Source organism: Ovis aries, chromosome 9 (assembly GCF_016772045.2).
Source record: "Ovis aries strain OAR_USU_Benz2616 breed Rambouillet chromosome 9, ARS-UI_Ramb_v3.0, whole genome shotgun sequence".
Classification (NCBI taxonomy): domain Eukaryota; kingdom Metazoa; phylum Chordata; class Mammalia; order Artiodactyla; family Bovidae; genus Ovis; species Ovis aries.
This window is the reverse complement of record NC_056062.1, coordinates 50,100,870-50,123,835: the sequence shown is the minus strand read 5'-3', so window position 1 is coordinate 50,123,835 and position 22,966 is coordinate 50,100,870. Positions and strand designations below refer to the sequence as shown.

General features: G+C 39.0%; 1 protein-coding gene across 3 annotated transcripts in view; it reads left to right on the top strand.

Annotated features, from left to right (window-relative positions):
* The window catches only part of UBE2W (ubiquitin conjugating enzyme E2 W), a 69,214-nt gene that overhangs the window by 15,421 nt on the left and 30,827 nt on the right, over window positions 1-22,966 (top strand). For all 3 annotated transcript variants that reach the window (XM_004011742.4, XM_042254342.1, XM_060393816.1), the window contains exon 2: window positions 16,916-17,007. In XM_004011742.4, coding sequence (XP_004011791.1) covers window positions 16,916-17,007 — 92 coding nt within the window. The remainder of the gene's footprint in view (window positions 1-16,915; window positions 17,008-22,966) is intronic.

Below are 22,966 nucleotides of genomic sequence, written 5' to 3'. Positions count from 1 at the left end.
CAAGGAGATCCAACCAGTCCATTCTGAAGGAGATCAGCCCTGGGATTTCTTTGGAAGGAATGATGCTAAAGCTGAAACTCCAGTACTTTGGCCACCTCATGCAAAGAGTTGACTCATTGGAAAAGACTCTGATGCTGGGAGAGATTGGGGGCAGGAGGAGAAGGGGACGACCAAGGATGAGATGGCTGGATGGGATCACTGACTTGATGGACGTGAGTCTGAGTGAACTCCCTGAGTTGGTGATGGGCAGGGAGGCCTGGTGTGCTGCGATTCATGGGGTTGCAAAAAGTCGGACACGACTGAGCGACTGAACTGAATTGATGCTTTCATATTTCTGCATTCCTTATTAGAGTGAATCTTGGTATAAACACATTTTATGTTCTCTTTAAGTTTATTTTTTCAAGAAATTAGAGTTTTGTGTTATTCTGAAAAAAAAAAAAACCTGGTTGTTGGTTTTATAAAAAAATAAATTGTAATGGCCTTGTATTGTAAGTTGTTGACTTCTGAGTTTGTTTGGAGTAAAAGGATATATGTAGGGATATGAATGTATATAAACAACACTGCTCACATTAGATGAGGATATTATGTATCACACAGGATTTATAGTACTGAGAAGTGCTTAAAACCATAATGAGAATATTTACATCACTTGTAAAACTACAGAAAAATAATTATAGGTATATATGATTGAATTGGATTGAATGGAGGAAGCTTTAACTTGTGAAAATTGAAATAGAGTAACCTGTGTTCTGGAATTTTTGATTTAAAAGAACTCAAAGATAATCCCTTTTTAAAATGAAGAAATGGACCCAGAACTTAGGTAACTTCCCTAGATATGATACTTAGGGTATACTTGCAATTTGAGAAATGGTCTCCCTAACTTAAATTTGTTATTTGTACTTTCAGATAACTCTGCTTGACAGAATAAAAAATGTTCTCAAATTATCTGTAGTATCTTTTATTTATCTAAGATGGATTCCATTGCAAAACCGGATTTTATGTTCATTGAAAAATGTTAAACCTAGAACAGTAAACGTGTAGGAGGAGTACAGTACATCTTTAAAAATGTGTATTTGTTAGAAGAGTATTGTAACATTAGTCAGTATTATAACTGAGTCATACTCAGTAAATTGTAAATAACCAGATGTGTGCTCCTTTGAGACTAAATCTGCAAGAAGGATATATCCATGTAACTAAGATCCATCTTGTCTTACAGCTTACAAAGAATCTTACAAAATCTTTTTGAAGTCATAAACCTTAAAAGATAAAAGCTGTGGAAGGTGTCCTTTGGTATAGAGAGTTGAGCATCAGTATTTGTTCTAACAGTATGTCGCGCTCTAAGTAGCCATATTCCTGTATCCACACTTTCACCATTACAAACTGCACGTGTGCTGCTTCCTCTCCCTTGCACCCCCAGCTTTGTGTTATTCTTTAGGGTAAAGTTTCAAGAATGGTGTTCCTAAGTCATAGAATCTGTGTTTTCTAGCTTTCAAAATACTGATGATAGTGAGTTGAAAGTTGTGGCACCAAAAGTACCAGAAATTTTTGCTCTGTGAGTACCTACAAAAAGAAGGCCCAGCAAGTAAAACGTAAGAACCATAGCAGAAATAGGAAGAGAACCAAGTTTGGCATCATAGAATCAAAGAGAGAAAGCTCTTCACATGAAAGATTGTGATTGATAAATCTGTGAATGAAGACCTCCAGTAGATTTAATCAGCAAGTGGCTTGAACTCTCAGAAGCTTGCAGGGATTGAAGCTTTAAGGGTATGTATTAGAGGGGAAGTAGAGGCAGTGGATGTTGGCTCACCCACTTCTTTCATGGAGTTTTACAATGAAAGAAAAGGGAGAAATTGACAGAAAATAAATCATGGCTGTTTTAAAGCGAGGAGAGACCCAGTTGATGACTGAAGGAAGGGGTTATGGACTGGGAAAGAGTGAAGTTACTAGAAACCACCTTATTGACTCTGAGAACAATATCCTGGATGAGTTGGTAAGGCATGAGGTCCAGAGAGAGGTGGAAGGATTCGAGAAGGGGAGAGAATCTTCTTTTTTAGTTGAAAGAAAAGCTGAAGTTTGTTATTTAAAATATCGCTCTAGGGAATTCCCTGGCAGTCCAATGCTTAAGACTCAGAGCTTTCATTGCCAAGGGACTGGGTTAAAAGAAAAAAAAAAAATTCCCCCAAATGAACGAAGTTGATACACATTTTCACGTGCTTTCTAATAAAGTTCTTTCTAATATCCTAATTTTAGGATATTTTTATTTCATATCTTTGCTTTAGTTGCTATCTGTAAATTTTAAAACTGCCTTAGTGTGTTTATTTAAACTTTTCAAAATATTGGTATATTTGCTGACCCATCTCATTCTGTTAGTCACAGTCCAGCTTCTCAGGTGGCTCAGTGCTAAAGAATCCACCTGTGTTTGATCCCTGGGTTGGGAAGATCCCTTGGAGAAGGAAATGGCAACCCTCTCTGGTATTCTTGCCTGGGAAATTCCATGAACAGAGAAGCCTGGTGGGCTACAGTCCATGGGGTTGCAGAGTTGGATGCTACTGAGCATGAGGTAGATATTTAATTATGTAGAAATTGACAGAATATTACTTATCCAAAGTCACACGTACTATACTCTCCTGGAAAGAAGATGTTAAGTGTTCCAGCTGAACATACTCCTTTTAGCACTTAAACGTTTTCTTCCCCCTCCTGGGATGCACCTTGTGGCTTCTAGGATCTTAGTTCCTTGACCAGGGATTGAACCCTGGTACCCAGCATTGAAAGTATGGAGTCCTAACTACTGGACCATGCACTTTTACTCTTGAGGCTTGACTTTTGCTTACATTTTTAACAAATAAGTAACCAGTACTATTACCCTAAATCCTAATTCTTGCCTCTTGTGATAGATCTACAGTTTGGTTTGTAGGTCAAACCAGACTTTCCACTCAGCATATTTATTTAAGACTTGAGGGCTTCTCTCATGGCTCAGTGGTAAAGAATCTGCCTGCCAATGCAGGAGACACAGGTTTGATCCCTGGTCTGGAAAGATCACACATGTTGTGGAACAACTGAGCCCGTGGGCACAATTACTTAGCCTGTGCTCTAGAGCCCGGGTACCCCAACTACTGAAGCCCGTGTGCCCTAGAGCCCATGTTCTGCAACAAGAGAAGCCACCCAGTGAGAAGTCTGCACATTGAAACAAAGAGTAGCCCCTGCTCCCTACAACTAGAGAAGAACCCACCAAAAATAAATAAATAAATTTAAAGGGGGAAAAAAAGAGTTGGTGTGTACCAAATCTTGTATAATCTACATTTCCCACAACATAGTTGTCTTATGCTTTATGATATTTTATTTGCCTCAGCAGCTTTATTAATAGTTATCAGAATCTCTAAATGTAGCCCAGCATAGCCAAATCTGAAAGGTAAAAAATTTTGAATTATACGTTTACGGGGGGGAGGGATTTAAATATTCCTCTCCTGTCAAAAAAGGTTACCTAAAATGAGACCTTTACTCTATCAGACTTAATGCTAATTACTGTTTTTCACCTAGAGCTTGAAATGTAGTGATCAGAAGGGCAGGACAGTAGACTCTCAACTGTATTTTATTTCATCCAGAGTCAAGGTTTCTGGGTAGCTTAAATATTTTATTTAGAGTGTTAATTTCCGGAACACCAGACGGATAACTTCTGAACTAGCTTGAGAAATTTGGATATAATTTTATCATTGTAAACTCATTGCCTCCTGGAGCCAAGCTGTTTTAAAGTATATATCATGGATCCATTGGGCTCATGGTAGAGAGGATACCTAGCCTAAAGAGTTCATTTAAAAGGAGCAGCCAGACTTCAGCTCTGTTTGATTCAGTTATTTTTGTCTATCATTCTGAATGTTCTCAAGAAGCTTAAATCTACACGTCCAAAACTGATTTTAATCTCATCTGCTTCCATCCCACATAGACTAGCTTCCTCTACCTGTTCCTCCTGCTGTGTATGTTTCAAATTAATATTTCCACCATCATTCAAGCTAACCTGGAGTCTTTTTTTTTTTCTCTTTCTCACTTCTCTTGATCATTTACCACTCAGTCCTGTCTGTGCTGTATCTTGGTTGTTCACTAGTAATGTCTCAACCTCTTATTCTTAGATCAGTTTTCAGTTTGGCCTCCTGGCCTTCATTCTGTCTTAAACTTCTCCAGTACATCTGCCACACTGTTTTCAGTTATAAGAGTTCGAGAGGGAGAGGGAGATTATTGTCTAAAAAGCTAGGAGTTGTTACTACCTATGGGTGGAACTAAAGAGCCTGTACTTGTGCTAAGCTGCTGGAGATACTGGTATGAGTTCCTGCTACTTCATAGAACCATGCACAGTCCTGGTTCTACATCTGCCTGGTCTTGACTTCAGTAGGAGGAGACTCATTCACTTGGGTGTATCAGAAACAGGAAAGAATGGGAGGGGAAATGGCATTTTTCTTCTACTTTTGTCTTGTGTTTCTTTTTCCCCCTCAGTAACTTCTGTTGGCAGAGTGGAAGACAGGGGAGTCTGGCAAAAATAGTTTACAGGCTTTTTTGTCTCTATTACTTGGAGAGATGTTAATAAAATCTCTTGCTATGAAGGTAGATTTGTTAATTTTCCTTGGTCTGTCTTTGAAGCTAAGTTGGATATATTTATACTTTTGATGACCTGAACCTTTCATCATTATGTAGTTTGTTTTTTTCAAATCTCTGTTAGTATTTTTGGTCTAACAGAGTCTAAAAAAGTCAGTTGGTCTAAAAAGTCAATTTTACTTGATGCTTGTGCAGCTATATCAACTTTTCTTTTGATCTGGTGTCTTTTTCTGTCCTTTGATTTTAACCTTTCTTTGTCCTTACGTTTCAGTTATGTCTTTTAAAAATCACAGAAACTATATATTTTCACCATCCATTTAACTTTTATCTTTTAACTAAATAACTTACTCATTTTTTAATGTTGTTCTTGTTTGTTGTTCTTTTGCTAAGTCGTGTCCAGCTTTGTGACCCATGAACTACAGTACTCCAAGCTTCTCTGTCCTTCAATATCTCCTGGAGTTGGCTTAAACTCATGTCCATTGAGTCAGTGATACCATCCAACCATCTCATCCTCTGCTGCCCCCCTTCTTCTTTTGCCTTCAGTCTTTCCCAGCATCAGGGTCTTTTCCAGTGAGTTGGCATATCACATCAGGTGTCCACAGTATTGGAGCTTCAGCATCCATCGTTCAGTGAATATTCAGGGTTGATTTCCTTTAGGATTGACTGGTTTGATCTTCGTGTTGTCCAAGGGATTCTCGAGAGTCTTCTCTAACGCCACAATTTGAAAACATCAGTGCTTCTATTCTCAGCCTTCTTTGTGGTCCGGCTGTCACATCTGTGCGTGACTGCTGGAAAAACCATAGCTTTGACTATACGGACCTTTGTTGGCAAAGTGATGTCTTTGCTTTTTAATATGCTCTCTAGGTTTGTCATGGCTTTTCTTCCAAGGAACAAGTGTCTTTTTAAATTTCGTGGCTGCAGTCACCATCTGCAGTGATTTTGGAGCCCGTGAAAATAAAATCTGTCACCGTTTCTGTTTTTCCCCTCTCTATTTGCCATGAAGTGATGGCATATATAAGTATATATGTATATAAATATATATATAAAAGTATATAGTGCAAACATGAGTATCCACTTCTCTATACTGCTAGGAGGGAACTACTATAAAATGGTTGGATGTGCTTGCTTCTAGTCCTTTCCATATGCATTTATATGATTGTATAACTCTTGCTTTTGTTTTAATATAAAGAAATTACAAGTATTTTTGAGGCTTGCTTTTTTCCATTTCGGTATGTTTTGGGATTCCTCTGTTGGTGTTAGTACACAGAAATCCACATCATTCTTTTTCTTTTAAAGACATAGCTTTTTAAAAAATGATTTGTTCATCTAATTTCTGGCTGTGCTGGATCTTCTTTGCTGTATGCAGGCTTCCTCTGTTTGCAGAGCTTGGGGATTACTCTTCGCTGCAGTGCTCAGGCTTCCCATTGTGTTGGCTTCTCTTATCGCAGAGCACAGGCTCTGGAGTGGGGGCTCAGTGGTTGGAGCTTAGTTGACCCACGGCTTGTGGGATCTTCCCAGATCAGGGATCAAACCTGTATCCCCTACACTGGCAGGTGGATTCTTAACCACTGGACCACTAGGCAAGTCCCACATCATTCTTAATGATTGTGTGTGTGCTTATGTGTACTGAGTTGTGTCTGGTCATCTTTACAACCCCATGAATTGTAGCCTGTCAGGCTCCTCTGTCCATGGAATTTTCCAGGCAACAATACTGGAGCCGGTTGACATTTCCTACTCCAGGGGATCTTCCAGACTCAAGGGTCAAACCCACATCTCTTAAGTCTCCTGCATTGGCAGATGGATTCCTTACCACTGAGCCACCTGGGAAGCTTAATGTTTGTGTAGTCTTAGACTTCTGTATGCCACAATTTGTATAATTATTGATAGGCAACTATATTGTTTCTGGATTTTGCATACAAGTGAAGCAGTCAGCATCCTTATTAATTAAAAAAAAAAAAAAAAAGGCATTTCCTGAGGGAAAGCATTATATGTCAGGCACAGTTCTGTGGCACAGTGGTAAAGAATCCACCTGCCAATGCAGGAGATGCAGGTTCAGTTCCTGTGTTCAGAAGATCCCCTGGAGGAGGAAATGGCAACCCATTCCAATATTCTTGCATGAAAAATTCCATGGATAGAGGAGCCAGGCGGACTGCAGTCCGTGGGGTTGCAAAGAATCGAATATGAGTGACTGAATACAGTTTTGAGTGCTAGGATTACAAAGTTAAATAGTAATCTCTGCCTTAGAGTTGTTTACAGTTATACAAATGCTACAAGAACATAAAGTAAATTAATTGGGGATCTAGTGCTTTTCCAGCTAGAAAATCTTTATTGCATCAGGTATTTTATGCTATTCCTCCTGAATAACTTCTCATTTGGGTCTTATTACTTTTTTAAGTTTCTAGATTCTGAAAAAAGAATTGTTGCCTCAGTGGATAGAATTTATATTCCCCAGGATATTTTGTTTGTTTCTGCCTGTTGCCTGGGGCGTTACTTCCTTGACCACTTGATTAAATTCTTGCCTTAGGTTTTCTGTGGGAATTCAGACAGAGCCATGTAGGTAACTGCTTGAGATTCAGACATTTCATGGGAGACATTTTTTTCTTCCTCTAGCCATTGCTAAGTTCTGAACAGGCCGATTTCATTCTTATCTCTTTCTGTGCCCTTTATCTTACTCACCATTGGTTTGAGAGATCATAGTTTTATGCAGGTCTTCTGAGAGATTCCATACTTCTTGGTCTTGAACCCCTGGGTTTGGTAGAGAACTCCAAAATGAAATCCAGCCCTGATCGTTTGAATATTTCAAAGTTCCTGCATTCATTTGATTTTTGTTTTCTGTGGAGGTATTTAGAGTATCTGCATTGTGCTAGAAATAAAATTCTGTTTAGTCTTTTTATTTATTTATCTGGCTGCATCAGGTCTTGGTAGCTGCACAGGGGATCTTTCATTGTGTCATGCAGAATCTTTCACTGCGATGTGCAGACTCTCTAGTTGTGGCCCTCGTGCTCGGTAGTTGCAGTGTGAGCTTAGTTGTTTGGTGACATGTGGGATCCCAGTTCCCCAACCAGGGGTCAAACTCAGGCCCTTGGCAGCCCTAACCACTGGACTGACAGAGAATTCCCCAAAAGATTAACTTTAAAATAAGAGTGAACACCTTGATTTGTTGAAGGCTACCCATTTCCTAAAAGGGGGGAAGTTTCAATAAATAAATGTTAGAATTAAGAGCTGTAGAAGTATACCAAGGAAAGGAAGTATTTTCTTAATTTGCCCAAATCAAATTCTACCTAATTTTTAAATAAGGTAAAATCATTTCAGTGCTGTGTCATCTCACCCTTTTTCATTTGATAAAAGAAAAATGTTGTCATTGTTTAATCTTGTTGGGGGAAGTAGTAATTTATTAGTGTTCAGTTCAGTCGCTCAGTTGTGTCCGACTCTTTGCGACCCCATGAATCGCAGCACGCCAGGCCTCCCTGTCCATCACCAACTCCTGGAGCTCTCTCAGACTCGTGTCCATCAAGTCAGTGATACCATCCAGCCATCTCATCCTCTGTCATCCCCTTCTCCTCCTGCCCCCAATCCCTCCCAGCATCAGAGTCTTTTCCAATGAGTCAGCTCTTCGCATGAGGTGGCCAAAGTATTGGAGTTTCAGCTTTAGCATCATTCCTTCCAAAGAAATCCCAGGGCTGATCTCCTTCAGAATGGACTGGTTGGATCTCCTTGCAGTCCAAGGGACTCTCAAGAGTCTTCTCCAACACCGCAGTTCAAAAGCATCAATTCTTCGGCGCTCAGCCTTCTTCACAATCAAACTCTCACATCCATACATGACTACTGGGAAAACCATAGCCTGACTAGACGGACCTTAGTTGGCAAAGTAATGTCTCTGCTTTTGAATATGCTATCTAGGTTGCTCATAACTTTTCTTCCAAGGAGTAAGCGTCTTTTAATTTCATGGCTGCAGTCACCATCTGCAGTGATTTTGGAGCCCCCAAAAATAAAGTCTGACACTGTTTCCACTGTTTCCCCATCTATTTCCCATGAAGTGATGGGACCGGATGCCATGATCTTCGTTTTATGAATGTTGAGCTTTAAGCCAACTTTTTCCGTTTCCTCTTTTACTTTCATCAAGAGGCTTTTTAGCTCCTCTTCACTTTCTGCCATAAGGGTGGTGTCATCCGCATATCTGAGGTTATTGATATTCCTCCCTGCAATCTTGATTCCAGCTTATGTTTCTTCCAGTCCAGCGTTTCTCATGATGTACTCTGCATATAAGTTAAATAAGCAGGGTGCCAGTATACAGCCTTGACGTACTCCTTTTCCTATTTGGAACCAGTCTGTTGTTCCGTGTCCAGTTCTAACTGTTGCTTCCTGACCTGCATGCAGATTTCTCAAGAGGCAGGTTAGGTGGTCTGGTATTCCCATCTCTTCCAGAATTTTCCACAGTTTCTTGTGATCCACACAATCAAAGGCTTTGGCATAGTCAATAAAGCAGAAATAGATGTTTTTCTGGAACTCTCTTGTTTTTTCCATGATCCAGTGGATGTTGGCAATTTGATCTCTGATTCCTCTGCCTTTTCTAAAACCAGCTTGAACATCAGGGAGTTCACGGTTCACGTATTGCTGAAGCCTGGCTTGGAGAATTTTGAGCATTACTTTTCTAGCGTGTGAGATGAGTGCAATTGTGCAGTAGTTTGAGCATTCTTTGGCATTGCCTTTCTTTGGGATTGGAATGAAAACTGCCCTTTTCCAGTCCTGTGGCCACTGCTGAGTTTTCCAAATTTGCTGGCATATTGAGTGCAGCGCTTTCACAGCATCATCTTTCAGGATTTGAAATAGCTCCACTGGAATTCCATCACCTCCACTAGCTTTGTTTGTAGTGATAGTGTAATGATATTAATTGTGATAACAATGATGTTGTTTAGTCACTAAGTTGTGTCCAACTCTTCTGCAACCCCATGGCCTGTAGCCCACCAGGCTTCTCTGTCCATGGGATTTCCCAAGCAAGAATACCTGAGTGGGTTGCCATTTCCTCCTTCAGGAGATCTTCCCAACCCAGGAATCAAACCCTCCTCTCCTGCATTGCAAGTGCTTTACTGCTGTGCCATGTTTATGTGTATGATGTTCTAATATTTTTCCATCATACCCTCCTATTGTTTATTTTCTACCTTTAGTTAATTGTTAGATTAAATTAGAGAAAACATGTTGAGCATTTTAAGTACAGTTGCATTAGCAATCATTGTCATATATCTCCACATTTTTAATGTTTCCCCCCTTTAGTTTGTATTTCTTCCTACCCTAAATAAGGATTTCTACCATTTAGTTTCTCAAAATGTCACTTTTAAATAAAATTTAACAAGATGCGAGGTCTAACTCTCCAACGCCTTAACTTGCTCCATTTTTCATCACATTTTAATATACCACACATGTACTTGTTTTTTAACTATTTATTGACTGTCTCTTCCTTCACTAGAGTTTAAGCTTTACATAGCCAGGGATCTTGTCAGTTTGTCCATTGATATATTGTCATTTTTAGTATCTAAGAGGGATATATTCTTTTCTTTTTTGATTGATAATGTCAGTATCATTTAAATATTTTATACCTTTGTTTCAACATGTATTAGTGTTGGATAATACTTAACACAAATCCATTAGTTTAGAAGCTGAGCTGTTTTATATATGAATGAACTTTTTAGGATGCTGTTTAAAATAGTCCTTTGTGGGACTTCCCTGGCTGTCCAGTGGTTAAGACTTCGCCTTCTAATGCAGAGGATGTGAGTTCGATCCCTGGTGGGGGAGCTAAGATCCCACATGTCTTGGGGCCAAAAAACCAAAATGTAAAATGTAACAAATTCAATAGACTTTAAAAATGGTCCACACCAAAAAAATCTTTAAAAAAAAAAAATAATAAAATAGTCCTTTGTTTGTTTGCTCAGAGTATTTCATTGAGTGTGGTATTCATCAACTTGAACAGTGTTGTTCACTATCAAACAACTATAAGTGGTGCTTTTTTTAAAATACAGTAATACCCATCATCTTCAGCTGTCTGAAAAAGCAAAAATTTGAACAAATATATAAAGCACTAGCATTGATGAAAATGATCAGGAGCCGAAGAGGCAAAGATGGCCTCATTGGGATGAAACTTCATGGCTTAGGACCATGCTTCACAGTGTGGTCTGTGGACCCGTTAATTACTGGGCTGTGCTTTTCATTTTTATGAGGACTTGGTAAACTTATTCCTAATTTCTCCAGTTAGTTTCAACAAGGGAGTATAGTCTGGTTTAAGAGCAAACGAAGCAACAAATGTTAGTCAGTGCTAATGCCGTCACTGAAGATTAGTTGGCATTTGTTATACCAAAAAAAAAAAAAGTGATGTAGTCACCAAAATAAATAAACCCTTTTGCTTGATAAGGGAGGTTCTGGCTCCAAAGTGGAAAACAGCAAGTAAAAGAGAAAGAAAGAGAACGTCTGTGCTTAGAGGTTAAGTATTATGACAAGTTATTGATAATCAAAGAGCAGATGGCAGTTTAAAATGTGAGAACTAGGGCTTTCAAGCTACTTTAACTATATGCTGAAGGGTCAGGTGGGCTTCTAGAACTTACTGTTGTCTGAGGCTGTCACAATAATCATTATTAACAGGTTAAATTATTTTCAGTACATATGTCAGGGATCTGTATTAAAATTTAGAGTTTTGCTACTTTCATTTAAAATTTTTTGATATTTAAAAGTATTCATTTTTATCCATTATATCTCATTCCCTGGTCATTCCAGGGAAGCACATGGCGTATTCAGATTTGGTTTAACATTATGGGTCTATACTGGGATGGGTATTGATAATATCAGTTGGGGAAAATGGAACAGGGCTGATCAAAATATAGAGATTACAGTTTTGGTGTGTGTGTGTGTGTGTGTGTGTGTGTGTTTTGCCATGCCACACTGCATGCAGGATCTTAGTTCCCTGATGAGAGAGTCAACCTGTGCCCCCTGCAGTAGAAGCATGGAGTGCAATTGTGGTGGGTTTTTTTTCCCATTTAAAAGAGAATATTTATTTTTGATTGTACCGGATCTTCATTTCTGTGCACGGACTTTCTCTAGTTGTGGCGAGTGGGCTCTTTGTTGCTGTGTGTGAGCTTCTCGTGGCTGTAGCTTCTCTTGTTGCAGAGCACAGGCTCAGTAGTTGTGGCCTGAGGGCTTAGTTGCTCTGGCAGCATGTAGAATCTTCCCGGACCAGGGGTCAAACCCATGTCCCCTACATTGTCAGGTGGATTCCTACCTACTATACCAACAGAGAAGTCCTGATTACAGTTTTTAAAGTGATCTTTAAGTTGCTTTTACTCTATTGTATAAAAACTGTGGCTTGAGCTTTTCAAGGGCTTTAAGTCTCATAAGGCCAAAAGTAATAATGTATGTATCTGTTTTATTCTTTTGGGCTTTTTCTGTCCCACACTTGACCTTTGGTGTGAAACAGCTGCTGTAGTGATTCTTGGAGTGGTGGTAGTGGAGAAGAGGGGGTGTTAAGCTCCTGGTCTGCCTTTTCATGTTACACAGATACTTTCCTGGACCCCGGTAGTAAGCCCCAGTTCTAGGGGAGAGGAAATCTCAAGAATAATTCCTCACAGCACTGAAGTGGGAGAAAGTTTAACTTCTGTCACTCTATCTTCAGTGCAGGGTGACGCATCCCAGCTGTTGCAGTAGTCTGGAGTTCCTCAACCATAGTGTTATGACATATGGGAATGTCACTCCATTGTGTGGTGCTTCCCAGTGTCTTGTCGTTGACAATAGTTGACTCCGAAATTGGTCAGTGGTCTTCTTACCCCCCAAAGTAGTAAATTACGATGGATTCATATCACTTTGATTCATTTGTATTCATAAGGAAAGAGAGAAAGGAAGGTGCTGTCTAGACTGTAGAGCCACTGGACAGCTATGCCAGTTCTGAAAGTGTTAAATCATGTTTTTTTAATCACCATATTTAGATATATTAGGATCTTTCACACTGGGTGTGTAAACCATTTGGATCTCTTAGAAGATCTCAAATTTCTCTGAGTTTTCTAGACTTGAGCTAACACACGTGAGGGCTAGATAGAATTTTCAGGTTATTCTAGATTTGGGATGCTCTCAAACATTTAGATTGTGGGCCTGCCTGGTCTTTCTGCCTTGGAGCACAGATGTGCTTCTGTTTTATGCAGTCTGGGAATAAAGTGCATATTTACAGATCAACTGAGATCATGCATCATGGGGTAGGTGTTAAATATTGAGAGAAGAATCATTTTAGGCATATTAAATTTACTCAGAAAATTTATTTTTACCCTTCAAGTAGTTCTGATACTTAACAGTCAGGGAGATCAGACCTTTATTAACAATTTTGAATGCACATATTCCTCCCTACTTTAGCATATCTGAAATCAAGATATGTCAGTGGAGTGTTGTTGTTTAACTGGTAGCTATTTTCCTTTCTTAGTGTTACATAAAATAATACAATTTATGGTGTGTCTTAGATTCAGAGAACCATGATACACTTGTAATATGTGTAATTACTTTGCTCGTACCTCTCCAGTTCAGGAATAGACAGGGTGATATTTGGCTGTGAACCTTTGGTACTGTTAGTTTTTCAACCGCCTCAGCTCCCAGTGGTTTGTGGGTAGTTCTGCTTCTTTAGTTACCTTCTGCAGATATTTTCCAGTTATCTCCCATTACCTCAGTTCGAGGCTATTATTTTACCGCTGTCTGGAGAAGGCAATGGCACCCCACTCCAGTACTCTTGCCTGGAAAATACCATGGACGGGGGAGCCTGGTAGGCTGCAGTCCATGGGGTCGTGAACAGTCGGACACAACTGAGTGACTTCACTTTCACTTTTCACTTTCATGCATTGGAGAAGGAAAGGGCAACCCACTCCAGTGTTCTTGCCTGGAGAATCCCCGGGATGGGGGAGCCTGGTGGGCTGCCGTCTATGGGGTCACACAGAGTCGCACACGACTGAGGTGACGCAGCAGCAGCAGCAGGGAAGTAGCCAGTGTTGCCCTGATGGTCTAATGAGCTGGTGGTATCTTTGCTTTTGCTAGAGTTCAGTCCTAATGCAGGTATTTCACATCTACTTTTAACACTTAGTCTTCAAAGTTAGGAAGTGAATGCTTCCTCATGTGATAATAGCTTTCTGTTGATAGATGTTGCTTGGTATGATTTCTAAACAGTTATACTGGTTCTTCACATCCCGGAGTATGAATTTTCCTGTATTTTTACATTGAACTCTTTGAGTCCTCCTTTTTTAGCTTCTTTGCTCATAGTCAGGGTTCTTAGAACCAGTTTTTTAGAAGAGCCAGAGCACCACTGGGGAAATTGCTTACTCAGAAACATTTCCTGCTCTCTCTAATGAATTATTGTTCTGTGAAGGATACACCTAAGAGTGAATTCCCTGTTTTTATGAGCCTACCGAATACACCGTTTGACCTTCTACCTTTTTTTTTTAGTACACGGGTGAATCACTGGTTTTTATTTGTGTGCTTAGTAAGTACTCATTAACACCTCTACCACTTGTTAGTCCTGTCTTGTCTTTCTACTGCAGAGATAAGGATGTGCAAGGTAGTTTATTGCCTGGTAGCAGACAGTAAGGGACTGGTATGGCTTGTCTTTTAATGTAGTGACTCCACCCCCTCTGTTAAAAAACATGCTCTAGCGAATGTCTTGAAATGTTTGAAAAAACATGTAGTGTTTGAAAGAACAAACACTTAAAATCCCTTGTAATTCCAAAGAGTTGGATGGTTCTCATTTGAGTTTGTGGGCAAAATATTGGCCCCAGCGGCAGCTGTCTGAAATCTTGGCTGGAATTGGAGATTCCAGATTGGAGATTCTTCCACGTGACATGTGGTTATTGGCAGGAGGCCCTAACCTTACCCTGCTGACCTCTGAATTGGGTTGTTCACAGTATGGAAAGTGATTCTAAAGAGAACAACCAAGACATAACTCACAATCTTTTATAACCTAATCTTGGGAGTGACATACCTTCCTTTTCTGCCGTATTGGTTACACTGACCAACTCTGGTACTGTGTGGGAGGATGTGACTACCAGGAAGCAGTTACTTGGAGATTCTCTTGGAGTTTGGCTACCGCAGGCCCCTTTCTTTGTGGACATACAAGTAGTAGTATTGGGGTGGGAAAAACTTTTCCTTTCCTTCAGCACTGGTCCCATTGTCTTTTAGGGATGATTACACCAATGCAGTTCTTAGATTGCCTTTGTATTCTGTTTCTTTTGGTAGCTGGTTATGCAAACTGACCTTTTGTATCCTGATTCAGTGACAAGGGCTGTCTTCCCTGTCTTATATGAAGTTCTCAAGGTCTGGAGGATTTCCACAGCATTGTTTCCCAAACTGTGGTCATTGAAACAAGACTTTCCCAAGATGCCCTACACTGAGAGTATTCCATTACTTTGGAAACCTGTGTGTTATCTTCCTCCCCTTAGAGAATCGTAAGGCAAATTAGTATATCAGACATCTCTGAGAATTGCTGCTTTTAAAAAAAAACACTTTTTTTTTTTAGTTTTTTTTTTTTTTTTCAAAAAAAGTGTTTTTGAAAATTGACTTAATCACAGAACCTACAGGATTTGTTGACTTTAATTGAAAGTGAAAAGCGTTAATCACACAGTCCTGTTTGATTCTTTGCAACCCCATGAACTATATATAGCCTGCCAGGCCCCCTCTGTTCCTGGGATTTCCCAGGCAAGAATACTGGAGTGGGATGCCATTTCCTTCTCCAGGGGATCTTCCTGACCCAGGGATCGAACCCAGGTCTCCTGCACTGCAGGCAGATTCTTTACAGTCTTGAGCCACCAGGGTAGCCCCTGTTGACTTAAGTAAATTTAAAACCCTCTTCTGCATAGACACTTTTCACAAATATATTCCTTCTTTATTCAAAACATTGTTTAGGCAGCTTTATTTCTATGTTTTCAATAATTAAAAATTTTCTAAACTAATTTTTAGTTTGTAATTTTGCATTTTGGAAGGCAACAGGTCAGAAATTGCAGTTAATATCTTATTTTCCTTGTTGCTACCAATTTTGATATTGTACCATTTGAGGAAAAGTTTTCACTTTTGCCAATTAAAAGTGCCATTGAGTCTCAACAAAAAAGGGAGGAGTTTTCTAATCTGTAGAGGTGTTAGATGTTTGTAGGGTTATTGAAAGATGTTATGAATTGTAAAGATCTAGAAAACTACAAACATTGCTGTATTGATAGTGATATTCCACTGTTTTGAAAAATCAAAAACTAGCTTTTAAGTAGAGTTGTTTGAAGTTCTGAATAGGAATCCATGCTCGTGTGCTTGCTTTTTTTTCTTTCCTGAACACTTACTATGTACAATTTTATTTATTTTTAAACAAACTTGTAATTAATTGGTGGCTGTACTGGGCCTTCATTGCTGGGCTCAGGCTTTCTCTCGTGGTGCGCAGGCTTCTGACTTTGGTGGATTGTCTTGTGGGCATGGGCTCTTGTGGGATCTCCCTGGGGCAGGGGTCAAACCCATGTTCCCTGCATTGGCAGGCTGATTCTTAACCACTGGACCACCAAGGAAGTCCTGTTTTTGTACTTTAATAAAAAAAAAAATATTCATTAGGAATCTTTATAATGTTGCATGCACTTCTAATAACATTGGTTATTTTGCTTTTAAACCCACAAATTATGGACTGTTGTGGTTTTTATTTTGCTTTGTTGTGTCATGAAAAAGAATGTTGAGTGATGATAATAAGGGAAGAATTGAACAATAAAAGCTATACAAAAAAGAATGCAAATACATAGCCATTTCAGGGCATCTAATGTGTGAAAAAAATAACTTTATGTAATCTCAGGCTGTGATATGTTATATTCTGATGTTGAAAGATTAAATTATATGTGGATGATACTGTCTTAAGAAAACAAATAGGAGCTGTAAATTTAAATTATTTTAAACTTTTTCAAAAGACGTTTTCTGTAGTTCTTCTGGAAAATCTATTTGTCTGAAATGATGCATTCTTTAAGAGTTATGGAAAACTATGACTGTTATCATTGAAAACCAGTAAAGGAAGCCCTGCTTAAACTTTTAAGCATTTATAACCTTATAACTTGGTAACTATCTTATAGCATCAATGGTTACAAATATATTTAAAAATACTTTAATAATTGTGAATTATAGGAAGGCAGTAAAAAATTTGAGAATCAGGCATGTAAAATATATAGCTATAAGGGGTTTATAAAGGAAAAGCCACAAGCATTTGGGAAAAATTTAATCAAGGATTCAGACTGTATGACTACAAGGATATTATATTGTAAGAAAAAAAAGTACAAAGTTACTAATGATACTCTTTTTTTTTTTTTAGAAACGACTACAGAAAGAACTGTTGGCTTTGCAGAATGACCCACCTCCTGGAATGACTTTAAATGAAAAAAGTGTTCAAAATTCAATTACACAGTAAGTATTTTAAGTTTTAAAGTACTTGTTTTTCTTTTGTTATCAATGTAAGTATGAATATATACTCATTTTAAAAATACAGAATTATTTTCTGTATGTCAGAATTATTTTCATATTTTATCTGATTCTCTCCCACTGAGAAGTAAATACAGTAAACATATCTTATTCTGTGCATTTAAATACACAGTTTTATTTTATAAAAGTTTCCTGCTGATGAGGTAGCATGTTAAAAACTTTGGCCTGACTTTGCTAGGGAGTGTTCTTCACCTGTGATAGAGTAGTTTGGTATGAGGTTATTTATCAGATTTTTCAAAAACATTTGAGGCTCTGAAGTGAACTTTGGCCACCTGATGCAAAGAGCTGACTCATTTGAAAAGACCCTGGTGCTGGGAAAGATTGAGGGCAGGAGGAGAAGGGGATGACAGAGAATGAAATGGTTGGATGGCATCACCAACTCGATGGACATGGGTTTGGGTGGACTCCGGGAGTTGGTGATGGACAGGGAGGCCTGGCGTGCTGTGGTTCATGGGGTCGCGAGGAGTCAGACAGGACTGAGCAACTGAACTGAACTGAAGTGAATAAACCATCAAGAGGCGCACCTCTCTGCTTGTCCCCTGAACATACAGCGTGGTTGCTTTCTTTATAGCAGCATTAGCTAAGTGAATGTCACACCCTCAGTATTCTCAGATGATAGATTAGAGACTTGCATGAGGATGAAAATGTGAAGGGTAGAAGGAGGACACAGAAGTATCCTCTGATTCAGCTCCTTCCTTGAGAGTGGAGCAGGAGTTTTCTTCCCAGATATGTGCCAAGAATAGTAGAGAGATATGGGTTCCCTTAAAATGAGCATTTTTTAAAAAGAGAGCATTCCCCCTCTTAAAAATGAGCATTTGAATTAGTTTGAAATGTTTTTGAGAGTATCATCCTAAGATTTCACAACTGACTGGTCTGTCCTTACCACTCCTTTGATTTAATAGTTCCACTGGAAAAAGGTAAATGTAGTAAAATGGGAGATTTTTAAGTAATTGACTTTATCCTTAAAAAAGAAAGGAAAAAATCCTAAAATGAAAAGGGGTATAAGCCAACAAGATAAAAATTTCCTGTAGACCAACTTGTAGAACAAATTGAACAATTCAAATATTTAGTGATACAGAGACCAGAGAGCAGGAGTGACCAAAACTTACATAACAGGGACATACTTATTTTCAGAAGAAACAATTTTTGGTTACCTTTGACCATGGCATTTTGTCAGTAATTAAGACAGGAGTCAAGCTTTAAGAACAGGAATATTAAGAAAGGATCTTTTGAATGAAATGAATTGCAAACCAAATATTAACCTGGTTAAAAGAGATACATGTAATTAACAGGAAATAAACACTAATTTTAAAATAATATACTTTTTTCTGTTGAGTTCTTTAGTTTCTTTAATCAGGGCAGGGCAGAAGCTGAAACAAAAGATAGAGGAATCAGAGATGAGTGAAAGAGCAATGTTTGATATAACTTCTAACCTAGTTTGAAAAAACTATGCAGGGAATTCCTTGGCAGTCTGGTGGTTAAGACTTGACAACTCTCAACTGCTAGGGCCCAGTTTCAGTCCCTGGACTGGGAACTTAAGATCCCATAAGCTGCGCAACGTGGCCAAAAAGAAAAAAAAATATTTAAGTGGGATCATATGAAATGGGTGATATGAGTAAGGAAGATGAAGTAAGCCCATTATGTTTTATGGAAGACAGTTTGGTAGCATGTATTAAGACCTTAAAAAATATGAGAATCATGTTCTTTGACCTAATATGCTATCCTTTGACCTCTCTGCTCTCCTAAGGAAGGAACAGAGATACTGAAAGATCAGCTTAGAACTATTGTGGTCTCTCAGTGTAGCTCAGTAAAGTGGCACCCCTTGAGTTAACTCCGTAGTCATCATGTCAGGCGAAAATTTTATATAGTCATAATTGCCTTTGAAAACCCTTGAGAGAGGCTGTATTGGTATATATCCTGTCTTAATACATCCATCAAAGCTAATGTCCCCTTCATATATTTGTCTTTTTCTGACTTCACTTAGTATGATAATCTTTAGGTCTTTGGGTCCATCCATATTGCTACAAATGGCAATATTTCATTCTTTTTTGTGGCTGGATAATATTCCATTGCATACATGTACCACATCTTTATTTTTTTATTTTTTTTGATTGAAGTATAGTTGATTTACAATATTGTGCCAATCTCTGCTGTACAGCATAGTGAATCAGTTACACACACATATATATATATTCTTTTTTTATATTATTTTCCATATGATTTATCACAGATATTGAGTATAGTTCCTTGTACTGTACTTTAGGACCCTGTTGCTTATCCATTCTGAATGTAATAGTTTGCATCTGCCAACCCCAGATTCCCAGTCCATCTCTCCCTCCCCCACCATGTCTGTTCTCTTTATCTATGAGTCTGTTTCTGTTTCATAGATAAGTTCATTTGTGCCATATTTTAGATGCCACATATAAGTGATACCATATGGTATCTGTCTTTCTTTTTCTGACTTCACTTAGTATGAAAGTAAAAGTGTTAGTCACTCAGTCACTCATCTGACTCTTTGTGATTCCATGAACTGTGGTCTGTCAGGCTCCTCTGTCCATGGAGTTCTCCAGGCAAGAATACTGGAGTGGGTTGCCATTCCCTTCTCCAGGGGATTGTCCCAACCCAGGTATCGAACCTGGGTCTCCTGCACTGGGGCCTGATTCTTTACCATCTGAGTCACTAGGGAAGCCTGTGATAATCTCTAGTTGTATCCATGCTACTGCAGATGACACTGTCTTGTTTTTATTTATGCCTGAGTAGTATTCCGTTGCATATGTGGACCACATCTGTATCCATTTAGCTGCTGATGGACATTCAGGTTGTTTCCATGTTTTGGCTATTGAGAACAGTGCTGCTGTGAACATAGTGGTTCATGTATTGTTTTGAATAAAGGTTTTGTCCAGGTATATTCCCCAGAGTGGGATTGCTGGATCCTATAGTATCCTCTTTTTAGTTTCTGCAGAACCTCCATACTGTTTTCCAAAGTGGCTTTACCAAATTACATTCCCACCAGCAGTGTAGGAGGTGTGTATGGATGATGTACCACATCATCTTTATTCCTTGGTCTGTTGATGGGCTTCAAGGTTACTTCCATGTTTTGAATGTTGTAAATAGTGCTGCTATGAACATTGGGGTGCATTTATCTTTTCTGAGTTAAGAGTTTTAATCTTTTCCAGCTACTTGCCTAGGAGCGAGCTTGCTGAATCATATGGTAGTTCTTTTTTTTTTTCATTTTTTTAAGGAAACTAAACTTCATACTATTTCCTTAGTGGCTGTACTGATTTACAGTCCCACAAATAGTTTAAGAGAATTCCCTTTTCTCCACACCCAGCATTTCTTATTTGTAAACTTTTTGATGATGGCCCTTCTGACTTGTATGAGGTGACATCTCATCATAATTTTGATTTCCTTTTTTCTAATAATTGATGATTTGGAGCATCTTTTCATGTTCCTTTTCATCTGTGTGTTCTTTGGAGACATGTTTATTTAGGTCTTTGCCTATCATTTGATTGCTTTTTTTGCAGGAGGAGGTTAAACCCCTGTCAGTCTCATTGCTTTCTTGTGAGGGGATGTTAAGCCCCTGACAATCTCATTGTTTGCAAATATTTTCTCCCAGCCCATAGATTGTCTTCTCATTTTGTTGATGGTTTCCTTTGCTGTGCAAAAGCTTGTAAGTTTGATTGGGAGGAATGACCTGGTTTTTATTAAAAAGAGTAGGTTTTTTGTTTTTGTCTTTTTAATGCAGTTTTTTGCATTGCGTTTTATTTACTATGTACTGGTTTTGGTGTTAGGAATATACTGTTTTTTGCATATGCAGTATCATTTATCTTTCTAGCAAAACTTTAAGGTGACTTTATTAACTTTAATAATTTTTTAAAATAACTATTTTACAATTTAAGTACTTAAAACAGAAGAGCATACTGAGGGCCACACAGCTAACTAAGGGATTATCTAATTTTGCTGTAAAATACTGCCTCTTGAGTCTGTGGTCATATCTTTTCTTTACATAGTATTCAGCATGCCTCCTGAGAATGAATAGTCATGTTTTTAAGGGTCTCTGTGTTCCAACCTGGTTACTTTCAGAGAGTAGCCACACTTAACACTATTTTATATATTCCTAAGTCCATAGTGTTCCTAAGTACCTAAGCCAAAGATGGAGAAGCTCTATACAGTCAGCAAAAACAAGACCAGGAGCTGACTGTGGCTCAGATCATGAGCTCCTTACTGCCAAATTCAGACTTAAATTGAAGAAAGTAGGGAAAACCACTCGACCATTCAGGTATGACCTAAATCAAATCCCTTATGATTATACAGTGGAAGTGAGAAATAGATTTAAGGGACTAGATCTGATAGATAGAGTGCCTGATGAACTATGGACGGAGGTTCGTGACATTGTGCAGGAGACAGGGATCAAGACCATCCCCATGGAAAAGAAATGCAAAAAAGGTAAAATGGCTGTCTGGGGAGGCCTTACAAATAGCTGTGAAAAGAAGAGAAGCGAAAAGCAAAGGAGAAAAGGAGATATAAGCATCTGAATGCAGAATTCCAAAGAATAGCAAGGAGAGATAAGAAAGCCTTCCTCAGCGATCAGTGCAAAGAAATAGAGGAAAAGAACAGAATGGGAAAGACTAGAGATCTCTTCAAGAAAATTAGAGATACCAAGGGAACATTTCATGCAAAGATGGGCTCGATAAAGGACAGAAATGGTATGGACGTAAGAGAAGCAGAAGATATTAAGAAGAGGTGGCAAGCATACACAGAAGAACTGTACAAAAAGATCTTTAGGACCAAGATAATCACAATGGTGTGATCACTCACCTAGAGCCAGACATCCTGGAATGTGAAGTCAAGTAGGCCTTAGAAAGGATCACTACCAACAAAGCTAGTGGAGGTGATGGAATTCCAGTTGAGCTGTTTTAAATCCTGAAAGATGATGCTGTGAAAGTGCTACATTCAATATGCCAGCAAATCTGGAAAACTTAGCAGTGGCCACAGGACTGGAAAAGGTCCATTTTCATTCCAATTCCAAAGAAAGGCAATGCCAAAGAATGTTCAAACTACTGAACAATTGTACTCATCTCACATGCTAGTATGGAGAAGGCAATGGCAACCCACTCCAGTTCTCTTGCCTGGAAAATGCTGCAGTCCATGGGGTTGCTAAGAGTCGGACACAACTAAGCGACTTCACTTTCACTCTTCATTTTCATGCATTGGAGAAGGAAATAGCAGCCCACTCCAGTGTTCTTGCCTGGAGAATCCCAGGGACGGGGTACCCTTTTGGGCTGCGGTCTCTGGAGTCGCACAGAGTCGGACACGACGGAAGCAACTTAGCAGCAGCAACAGCAGCACATGCTAGTATAGTAATGCTCAAAATTCTCCAAGCCAGGCTTCAGCAGTATGTGAACCGTGAACTTCCAGATGTTCAAGCTGGTTTTAGAAAAGGCAGAGGAACCAGAGATCAAACTGCCAACATCCTCTGGATCATGGAAAAAGCAAGAGAGTTCCAGAAAACATCTATTTCTGCTTTATTGACTATGCCAAAGCCTTTGACTGTGTGGATCACAAGAAACTGTGGAAAATTCTGAAAGAGATGGGAATACAGACCACCTGACCTGCCTCTTGAGAAACCTATATGCAGGTCAGGAAGCAACAGTTAGAACTGGGACATGGAACAACAGACTGGTTCCAAATAGGAAAAGGAGTACGGCAAGGCTGTATACTGGCACCCTGCTTATTTAACTTCTATGCAGAGTACATCATGAGAAACGCTGGGCTGGAAGAAGCACAAGCTGGAATCCGGATTCCCGGGAGAAATATCAATAACCTCAGATATGCAGATGACACCACCCTTATGGAAGAAAGTGAAGAGGAACTAAAAAGCCTC